Here is a 10,820-nt window from a genome sequence, read left to right on the forward strand (position 1 = left end):
CAGGAAGTCTGGGTTCTGGGGGGGGGCTGCCCTGGTCATCTAATCAGGATATTGCTGACGTGTAGGGAAGGCCGCTCGGGGAAGATGCCCTATTTCATCAGAAGAGCACCTTGAGAATGCCTCCTGCTGATGGTTGACTGTAAAAAAGAATCACAAAACAAAACAAAAACATTCTTTGATTTCTTTCTTGCTCTAGAAATCAACTGATGAGCCTTCCGAAAAGGATGCTCTGCAGCCAGGCCGGAACCTGGTGGCGGCCGGCTACGCGCTGTACGGCAGTGCCACCATGCTGGTCCTTGCCATGGACTGTGGGGTCAACTGCTTCATGCTGGACCCGGTGAGAGGCCTCACAGGAGGCTGGGGGCTTGGCTGGTGTCTGCGAGCAAATGAATGCTATGCGTGGGGGGTGGGCGGGGGCGCGTGGAGGTGGGAGATGACGCCCGTTTAGGGACAGAGATGACGATGTGGGGTGGGAAGGGGGCAGGAGACCGAGGGACAGTGTGTGCCTCCCGAGCAGACTGGGGAGGTGAGAAGTGGCATCTCAGAGCAGAAGAGGGGTCTTCGTTCCAATGTGAATTCCTCAGAGCAGCTGTTACTCAAATGACCAAACGCCTCGAGTCCCGGCAGGCCACAGGGATGATGAAGTGTGCTGGGGAAGGAGGGCCGGGGGGCAAGGGTGGAACCGGGGTGAACTGAAGATTTCCAGCAATTACAATTGGGAAGAGGGGGCCCGCCTTGCCAAGGCTTCTAATGGTTCAAGAAACACTGGATTGTAAAAACCATAATGTTTCTACATGTGTGCAACACTATGCTGCCAACTAAAATGCATTTATGGACCGGATGGGGCTGTAGACATTCCATTTCTAGCTTTTCTACTTTAGTCACCAAAAGGCTGTTTTCCTGAGATGAATGGGCGTGCCAACTGAAGCAGTGGACGGCATTGTTTCTTCAAAAATAGCTTCCACATTTATTTGTGTACATTTACACAAACCTTCAGTTAACTGGTGCAGTCTTTCTTTCTTTCTTTCTTTTTTTTTTTTTTTTATACGGAGTCTTGCCCTGTTGCCCAGGCTGGAGTGCAGTGGTGCGATCTCAGCTCACTGCAAGCTCCGCCTCCTGGGTTTAAGCGATTCTCCTGCCTCAGCCTCCTGAGTAGCTGGGACTACAGGCGCCCGCCAAGACACTTGTATTCTTAGGAGAGACGGGGTTTTGCCATGTTGGTCAGGCTGGTCTCGAACTCCTAACCTCAGGTGATCCACCCACCTCAGCCTCCCAAAGTGCTGGGATTACAGGTGTGAGCCACTATGCCTGGCCAGCGTTTTTAACTTTTGGAGATATCCTCCTATGATATTAGTGAACTGTGTATAAAGTGCTTTCTGCTGGCAAACTGAACCCCAGGAACAGACAGGGAGCGGGAACCCTCTGTGGGAGACAGGCTGCTGGAGGTGAGGCCGGGTCTGTGTGGCGGGAAGGGCTAACTCAACACCGGCTGCCTTTGTCCCAGGCTGTCGGGAAAGTGGCCTTTCACCTCCTTGGCAGCATGGGCACTTAACAAATAAACGAGGGTAGGGTAATAGCACTAGTTCAAGTCTCCGAATGTGGTGTCCTGGGTAGGGGGGGGGGGGGGGGGTTAGTGGCAGAACCAGAGCAAAGTTCCCCCTGAGCCCAGGATGCAATTTCGGGCCCCACTGATGTTTGCTGGCTGTGACTTGCCAGGCCCTGGCTCTGCTTCCCATTCTTCGCTGCCTTCGCTTGTTACCTTTGAGTTGGTGGAAGCAGAGAAAACATTAAATCTCTTCTTGTTTCCAGATTGCAGGCCAGCATCTCTGTAGGGAAGTTTCTGTGTGTTTGACAGTCTTTTGCACTCCTCAGTCCTAAATGTCTGGCAGCGCAATGCAGACCTGCTGGGATTTGATTCTAGCCCTTCTGCCTGCTGTGCCTGACGGGGCTGAGCCTCCCACCAGGGAGATGCTAAGTGCTTCCTCTTTGCTTAGGCTGCAAAGCCCGGCTGATGGTTTCTGCTGAAACCACTGCCACAGCTGTACCTGGGTTTCCAGTGGCTTTAACTTTCTGGGAGCTTTTATGCTTCGTCTCCATCCACAGACTTCCCTCCTTTGCACCGTGGACAGTCTGGCTGGGCCCTGCACGCTGCACCCAGCATCTGTTGTGAGATGGCTTTCTTTTCTATCCAGTTTTTTGAAAGACATTTATTTATTTTTCTACCAATGATAAAAGAATATTCCGGTATATTCGTGGCCAAAAATTTTGAAAATATTAAAAAAGGCATAAAAGTAAGAAAGAAGAATCACTTCCAATGACTCCTTTCAGTGACCACTGTGAATTCTCCCCTCCCTCCCTCCCTGTCTGTCTGGTTTCCACGTACTGCATGTGGGTAGGAACCAGTTTCTGCTGTGGGAATAAATGGCTAGGCAGAGGGGTGTTGGTGGCCTTTTTTCTTTTTCAACCCTTGTGTCAATGTCAAGCCCGTTCTAAACGGGTAGAGCCTCTGTCACCCTCTTGCCAAAAACACACAGGAACCCATAAAAATCCTCAATCTGGAGCAATAGGACTTCTGCAACACTTTCCCCCCAAATTCAGATCTCCTCTGAAGAGCCTAAAGCTTAAAGGCATAAGCTTAACCCTGGGCTGCGTGGGAGGAGGCGGTCTGAGAACAACCTTGCACGCCAGTGAGCAGAGGCATCGGAAGTCACGTATGCCCGGCCCCAAACTCAGGGTTCCGCTGTGTTCTGTAACAGCGCCCAGAAAGGAGAACTCCCATCAGGGTAGAAATGTAAAGCAAGAACAGCACTGAGCACTTGGGTGTTACCCAGGGACTGATCCCGCAGTTGCCGTCTCTCCCGAGAGCCCACCTCCCACCTGAACCAGTGCTTTTTTTCTGTTTGGTAAAGCCATACACATCTTATATTGCTTTGGACACACGATTCTTACTTTCTTGCAGGCTTTAGCAGTCTGCTTTCCCTCTTTGTGTGGTTTCTTGTTTTACTGAAATCATTTGCAAACAAAGTTGAAAGTCTCCGTTATCACCCTGACGGCTTCTGCAGCATCCTCTTGCCTCCCGTGCCCCATTCACAGCTCCCGGAGAGTCTGGCAGGTGTTGTGGGGTCCCAGGATGAGCGGTGCCCGTGGGCCACGACCCCAGCCCAGCGTAGCCCAGCATAGCCCAGCCCATCGCTCGCCTCATCCAGGCCTGGGGGATGCGATGTGCTCGTCATCTTTCCACCATTCCTTCCTTGTCTCAAAAGGCCATCGGGGAGTTCATTTTGGTGGACAAAGATGTGAAGATCAAAAAGAAAGGTAAAATCTACAGCCTTAACGAGGGCTACGCCAAGGACTTTGACCCTGCTGTCACTGAGTACATCCAGAGGAAGAAGTTCCCCCCAGTAAGTGAGGGCCGGGGAGGGTGGGGCAGGGTCTGGGCATGTGGCACCGGGGCCGTTGTGGAGGCAGGGGCATCCCCTGGAGATGACAGGGATCCTTGGGATCGAGGACCTTGGACCTCATGTGGGGCTCCTGGGCGGTGTGGAAATCTGTTGGTTGATGACGTACCTTAAAGGTGAAAGGAAGCAGGGATGGAGTGGACTGGGCTTCCGTCTACACTGAGCCCACGACGAAGGTCTCACCTCAGTACTGGGGACTGGAATTCTCACCCTGTGACATCAAAAGTCAGTCTCCATTTCAGCCTTTGCTGCTTTCTCTCGGCAGAAGAAAATTAGGATAATAAAGTTAACCAAATGAATGAATTCAGGGCAGTCAAACAGCTTCCCTTCTGGGGTCCATGGTCCCGGATGGTATGAAATGTGGTTCCCCCCGTCAAATGCCCACCAAGGGGTATCTGCCCCCGCTAGGCCGGCCCGAGGCACATCTGTCCGTCATCTCGAGACCGAGAGCTCATCATGGCATCTCCCTAAAGAGGTTACAAGCTAGTGAATACGAAGAGAAGAAATGGCTGTGTGTGGAGCTTGCTCTATGTCGAATATCTGATTTTGTTCTTTCTTTGTTTAAAAGCCATTGGTGGCTGCTGTTTGCTAGAGATGAAGCTCAAATGTTTGCAGGGCGTTCAAGGAGCCTCAGATCTGCTCCAGGCTCTCTCTCCAGCTTACTCATCTCTCCTTTCACCTTACCCTGGATTCCTCTCCTGCCCCCAACCTCCGCACAGGCACACCCGAGTCCCACAGGCCCCTCCTCCAGGCCCGTTTCCCTCTCTACATTGCTAAGAAGATGCTCCTGCAGTTTCCTCTCCTGTAAATTACACGCTGCCTCCCACCCCTGCCCAGTTCCTTAGCTTGGTAACAAACTTCCTCAGCCTTTGAGGTGTTACTAAATGGCACAGTTTTTGTAATGCCTGCCTCAGCCCCATAGCCAGAACCAAGCAGACCCTCGCTGGGGCTTCGGTGGGAATCTGACCTACTGGGAGATGGTGAGAGACGCTGTCTCTTTTTTGCTATTTTCCATTTATTGGAAACAGGATTCTAATCCATTTTTTAGCACAGCCCCAAGTACATTCCTTGTAGGTGCTTGGTGAATGGGTGTGGAATCAAAGAAACTCAGGGACACAAAGAAAACTCTGTCTTATTTGCTGCAGCCCTAATTCTTGCTGGTCTTAACTTGCAGGATAATTCAGCCCCCTATGGAGCCCGGTACGTGGGCTCCATGGTGGCCGATGTTCACCGCACTCTGGTCTACGGAGGGATATTTCTGTACCCCGCTAACAAGAAGAGCCCCAGCGGAAAGGTAAGGGTGTCCTCTGGAGTGGGAGCGAGGAGCAGATTGCACTTGCAGCCCACACGATTTGGTTTAGGAAGAAGAGAGTTTTGCGAGCTGTTACGCTCCATGCTACGTTGCTACATGTGTCTGTGGCATATTCTTTCGTGGATTAAAGGTAAAGCCGGATGATATCAACTAAAGATAAAAATAGTCTCTTGAGAGCCCTTCCAGTGCTATGGCAAAAGAGAATGAATCTCTTTTGAGATCAGACGAGAATGAATCCTCGTCCTGATGAGGACTGAAGGGCTTCCAGTGGATACATGGCTTGGCTATCCCCAGCAGCAGGTGTAAAAGGTGTGAAACAGGTCACTAGTGAGTCAGCATCCGCTACGGGGAAAATGATACCTTTTAGGGAAACAATCTCTGGGGAAGCCCAGAGCTTCCCGGTGAGCCGTCACCACCAACTCACTAGTCCAAGCCCACGGCGTTCCCAGCTGGCTGTGGAGTGGCTGTGCTCCCCATGCGCACTCAGAGCCTCCTGCTTTCCTTGTGCTCCCCGTGCGCACTCAGAGCCACTGTGCTTTCCTTGTGCTCCCCGTGCGCACTCAGAGCCTCCTGCTTTCCTTGTGCTCCCCGTGCGCACTCAGAGCCACTGTGCTTTCCTTGTGCTCCCCGTGCGCACTCAGAGCCTCCTGCTTTCCTTGTGCTCCCCGTGCGCACTCAGAGCCTCCTGCTTTCCTTGTGCTCCCCGTGCTCACTCAGAGCCTCCTGCTTTCCTTGTGCTCCCCGTGCTCACTCAGAGCCTCCTGCTTTCCTTGTGCTCCCCGTGCTCACTCAGAGCCTCCTGCTTTCCTTGTGCTCCCCGTGCGCACTCAGAGCCTCCTGCTTTCCTTGTGCTCCCCGTGCTCACTCAGAGCCTCCTGCTTTCCTTGTGCTCCCCGTGCTCACTCAGAGCCTCCTGCTTTCCTTGTGCTCCCCGTGCGCACTCAGAGCCTCCTGCTTTCCTTGTGCTCCCCGTGCGCACTCAGAGCCTCCTGCTTTCCTTGTGCTCCCCGTGCTCACTCAGAGCCTCCTGCTTTCCTTGTGCTCCCCGTGCGCACTCAGAGCCTCCTGCTTTCCTTGTGCTCCCCGTGCGCACTCAGAGCCTCCTGCTTTCCTTGTGCTCCCCGTGCTCACTCAGAGCCTCCTGCTTTCCTTGTGCTCCCCGTGCGCACTCAGAGCCTCCTGCTTTCCTTGTGCTCCCCGTGCGCACTCAGAGCCTCCTGCTTTCCTTGTGCTCCCCGTGCGCACTCAGAGCCTCCTGCTTTCCTTGTGCTCCCCGTGCGCACTCAGAGCCTCCTGCTTTCCTTGTGCTCCCCGTGCTCACTCAGAGCCTCCTGCTTTCCTTGTGCTCCCCGTGCGCACTCAGAGCCTCCTGCTTTCCTTGTGCTCCCCGTGCGCACTCAGAGCCTCCTGCTTTCCTTGTGCTCCCCGTGCGCACTCAGAGCCTCCTGCTTTCCTTGTGCTCCCCGTGCGCACTCAGAGCCTCCTGCTTTCCTTGTGCTCCCCGTGCGCACTCAGAGCCTCCTGCTTTCCTTGTGCTCCCCGTGCGCACTCAGAGCCTCCTGCTTTCCTTGTGCTCCCCGTGCGCACTCAGAGCCTCCTGCTTTCCTTGTGCTCCCCGTGCGCACTCAGAGCCTCCTGCTTTCCTTGTGCTCCCCGTGCGCACTCAGAGCCTCCTGCTTTCCTTGTGCTCCCCGTGCGCACTCAGAGCCTCCTGCTTTCCTTGTGCTCCCCGTGCGCACTCAGAGCCTCCTGCTTTCCTTGTGCTCCCCGTGCGCACTCAGAGCCTCCTGCTTTCCTTGTGCTCCCCGTGCGCACTCAGAGCCTCCTGCTTTCCTTGTGCTCCCCGTGCGCACTCAGAGCCTCCTGCTTTCCTTGTGCTCCCCGTGCTCACTCAGAGCCTCCTGCTTTCCTTGTGCTCCCCGTGCGCACTCAGAGCCTCCTGCTTTCCTTGTGCTCCCCGTGCGCACTCAGAGCCTCCTGCTTTCCTTGTGCTCCCCGTGCTCACTCAGAGCCTCCTGCTTTCCTTGTGCTCCCCGTGCGCACTCAGAGCCTCCTGCTTTCCTTGTGCTCCCCGTGCGCACTCAGAGCCTCCTGCTTTCCTTGTGCTCCCCGTGCGCACTCAGAGCCTCCTGCTTTCCTTGTGCTCCCCGTGCGCACTCAGAGCCTCCTGCTTTCCTTGTGCTCCCCGTGCGCACTCAGAGCCTCCTGCTTTCCTTGTGCTCCCCGTGCGCACTCAGAGCCTCCTGCTTTCCTTGTGCTCCCCGTGCGCACTCAGAGCCTCCTGCTTTCCTTGTGCTCCCCGTGCTCACTCAGAGCCTCCTGCTTTCCTTGTGCTCCCCGTGCGCACTCAGAGCCTCCTGCTTTCCTTGTGCTCCCCGTGCGCACTCAGAGCCTCCTGCTTTCCTTGTGCTCCCCGTGCTCACTCAGAGCCTCCTGCTTTCCTTGTGCTCCCCGTGCGCACTCAGAGCCTCCTGCTTTCCTTGTGCTCCCCGTGCGCACTCAGAGCCTCCTGCTTTCCTTGTGCTCCCCGTGCGCACTCAGAGCCTCCTGCTTTCCTTGTGCTCCCCGTGCTCACTCAGAGCCTCCTGCTTTCCTTGTGCTCCCCGTGCGCACTCAGAGCCTCCTGCTTTCCTTGTGCTCCCCGTGCGCACTCAGAGCCTCCTGCTTTCCTTGTGCTCCCCGTGCTCACTCAGAGCCTCCTGCTTTCCTTGTGCTCCCCGTGCGCACTCAGAGCCTCCTGCTTTCCTTGTGCTCCCCGTGCGCACTCAGAGCCTCCTGCTTTCCTTGTGCTCCCCGTGCTCACTCAGAGCCTCCTGCTTTCCTTGTGCTCCCCGTGCGCACTCAGAGCCTCCTGCTTTCCTTGTGCTCCCCGTGCGCACTCAGAGCCTCCTGCTTTCCTTGTGCTCCCCGTGCTCACTCAGAGCCTCCTGCTTTCCTTGTGCTCCCCGTGCGCACTCAGAGCCTCCTGCTTTCCTTGTGCTCCCCGTGCGCACTCAGAGCCTCCTGCTTTCCTTGTGCTCCCCGTGCGCACTCAGAGCCTCCTGCTTTCCTTGTGCTCCCCGTGCTCACTCAGAGCCTCCTGCTTTCCTTGTGCTCCCCGTGCGCACTCAGAGCCTCCTGCTTTCCTTGTGCTCCCCGTGCGCACTCAGAGCCTCCTGCTTTCCTTGTGCTCCCCGTGCGCACTCAGAGCCTCCTGCTTTCCTTGTGCTCCCCGTGCGCACTCAGAGCCACCGTGCTTTCCTTGTGCTCCCCGTGCGCACTCAGAGCCTCCTGCTTTCCTTGTGCTCTCTGTGCTCACTCAGAGCCGCCCTGCTTTCCTTGTGCTCCCCGTGCTCACTCAGAGCTGCCCTGCTTTCCTTGTGCTCCCTGTGCGCACTCAGAGCCTCCTGCTTTCCTTGTGCTCTCCGTGCTCACTCAGAGCCTCCCTGCTTTCCTTGTGCTCTCTGTGCTCACTCAGAGCCTCCCTGCTTTCCTTCTGCCAGGGTGACAGTGTGCTTCTTTCCCAAGTATTGTGTCCTTCCTATGTTTTCCCAGTGGACAGATGGCTTTTTAGACAGAGTCTTACTCGTCACCCAGGCTGGAGTACAGTGGCGTGATCTCGGTCCACTGCAACTTCCGCCTCCTGGGTTCAAGTGATTGTCCTGCCTCAGCGTTCTGAGTAGCTGAGATTACAGGTGCCTGCCACCATGCCCGACTAATTTTTATATTTTTAGTAGAGATGGGGTTTCACCATGTTGGCCAGGCTGGTCCTGAACTTCTGACCTCGAGCGATCCACCCGCCTCGGCCTCCCAAAGTGCTGGGGTTACAGGCATGGACCACCACGCATGGCTGCCTTTTTTTTTTTTAATGCAAGAGGAGAACAGGAACAACAGGCTCCTTAAACTAGTTGGAAACCTGTGTATTTGGATGTATTTGGGTCTGTTTGTAGCAGGTGGCATCCAGAATGAAGGCATTTCTATTTACTGGAACCATCATCCAGCCGTAGCTGCCTCGGGCATCTCAACCTGTGTGGTTAGCCTGCTTTCCAGCACTTTTCTCTAAAGTCCCCCCGAATTGCTCCTGAACACAAATACTGAGGCTCCTTTTTTTTGGTTTTTCAAAACTAGCCATGACACCTATGAGGAAATAGAGTCGGGAAACACCTGCGGAAAGCCGTCGCTCAGTAGGCAGGCGGCATGAAAAGGCAAACGATAAAAAAGTTAATATTTAAAAGTCAATGCCAAGACGTATAATACCCCGAATTCCAACCCAAAAGCCTTGGGAGAATCGTAAACGGAATGCACACAGAGCTGCAAACAATATCACAGTGTTTGGAGGGGCCGGTCTGCTCTCCAGATGTCTGCGGCCAGACACCACCGTGGATTTTTTCAGTGCTTTTAGAGTAGGCGAAGCTCCATCCAACACACACAGAATCACTCATTAAGTCCCGTTTCCATGCTATAAAGAGAAGGTAATGATCACTTCTGCCAAACTGTCGTTCTGTCCAGTATGCAGGTGGTCTGTCTCACATGTGCATCAGGTAATCTGTTCCTGGCACTGGCTTGATGAATGGTTGAATTTAACCACATGGTTAATGTTTTGTCTCAGATGCAACCTGGGGTGGGAGGAAACTCGTACAGCCTCACAGGAAGGAAAAATACAGTATGCGTTCCCTTGGAAACTCCCACCAGCTCTGCACGTTTTGCTGCAGAAGAGTCTCTTTTTCATGCAATACTTTCTGACACGAGGAGGCCGCTCCCGGTCTTGTCTTCCAGCTGCGACTGCTGTACGAATGCAACCCCATGGCCTACGTCATGGAGAAGGCCGGGGGAATGGCCACCACCGGGAAGGAGGCCGTGCTGGACGTCGTTCCCACAGACATTCACCAGAGGGCGCCGGTGATCTTGGGGTCCCCCGACGACGTGCTCGAGTTCCTGGAGGTGTCTAAGCGGCACTCTGCCCAGTGAGCACCTGCCCTGCCTGCGTCCCGGAGAACTGCCTCCGCCTGGACCTGTTGTCCCACACGGCAGCGCCCGACCCGCCGTGTCCCTTACATTCCTAGACAGCGGAAACCAAACGCACGGCTGTGTCCACCGTCAGACGCTGTGGAATGCCCGGCCCTCCCTGACCAAATGCTGTCTCCGAAACGCCACTGGTGGCAAGATGCAGTTTGAGTGGATCGAGGAGAAATAAACTTATCCCTCCCTAAAAAAAAGCCTCTGTTGCTTTGTGTCAAATAATAATCATGATGACAATAATAACTGCTGATGCATATAACATTAGATAACTCGTTTAATCTTCACAAGAACCCAATGAATCAGATACTCTGAATAAGCCATTTTATAGATGACACAATGGACGAGGAGAGGTGAAGTAATTGGCTCAAGGCTTCCAGCCGACGCGTGGCAGAGTGAGGACCTGAGTGCAGGCAGCCTGGCCACTCCTATGGCTTCTCCTACAGGTCGTCCCAGTCCGGCCTGGCCCATCGTTCCTCAGCCTTGTTCAGGATTGCAGCCGAGTAACCATGCAGCCTGAACATGGCGGCTCGCGCCCTCCTCGAAATGGGGGAGCTAGTGGCTGAATGGTGGTACCTGCACGTGACCCCTGGCCTCCTGAGCACGGATGGAACCATCTGAATCGCACGTGAAGGTTTACTTGTTACCCAGTGGCGATTTTTCTATAAAAGCACAGCACTTGACTCAACTCACAAAGCCTAATAGTTTCTACAGTCTAGTTACCATAAGAAAAATTATTCACTACAAGAACAGGGTTTAAGGAAATGCAATTTGTCCCAAGCAAGCAGGCTTCTCGCTAAACTCTCTACAGAAACAGGTTCTCCCTCCACTAACCCTGGTCTTAGTGGATCAGAGTCCCAGATCGTGGCAAACTCTGTCAGGCGCTAAGTAACACCTGTGGCCCTCCTTGGGCTCTAGATGTAAAATGGATCTATCCATATAATTCCACTTGGGAACTGAAAACTGGTGTCTGTGTGAATCCTGTTTCTTCCCCTCCAAACACTCCCCATTCATTTCACATTTTCCCAGCAGGACACTGTGATCTTGAGCACTGG

At 54.3% G+C, this 10,820-nt stretch overlaps 1 protein-coding gene across 1 annotated transcript in view; it reads left to right on the forward strand.

Annotated features, from left to right (window-relative positions):
- Window positions 1-9,958, forward strand: part of FBP1 (fructose-bisphosphatase 1) — a 34,788-nt gene extending 24,830 nt beyond the window's left edge. Inside the window, exons 4-7 of the mRNA XM_025359214.1 lie at window positions 197-337; window positions 3,264-3,401; window positions 4,633-4,752; window positions 9,526-9,958. Coding sequence (XP_025214999.1) covers window positions 197-337; window positions 3,264-3,401; window positions 4,633-4,752; window positions 9,526-9,717 — 591 coding nt within the window. The 3' untranslated portion in view covers window positions 9,718-9,958. The remainder of the gene's footprint in view (window positions 1-196; window positions 338-3,263; window positions 3,402-4,632; window positions 4,753-9,525) is intronic.
- Window positions 9,959-10,820: the final 862 nt, after the last annotated feature.

This window comes from Theropithecus gelada, chromosome 15, assembly GCF_003255815.1.
Source record: "Theropithecus gelada isolate Dixy chromosome 15, Tgel_1.0, whole genome shotgun sequence".
In the NCBI taxonomy this organism is placed as follows: domain Eukaryota; kingdom Metazoa; phylum Chordata; class Mammalia; order Primates; family Cercopithecidae; genus Theropithecus; species Theropithecus gelada.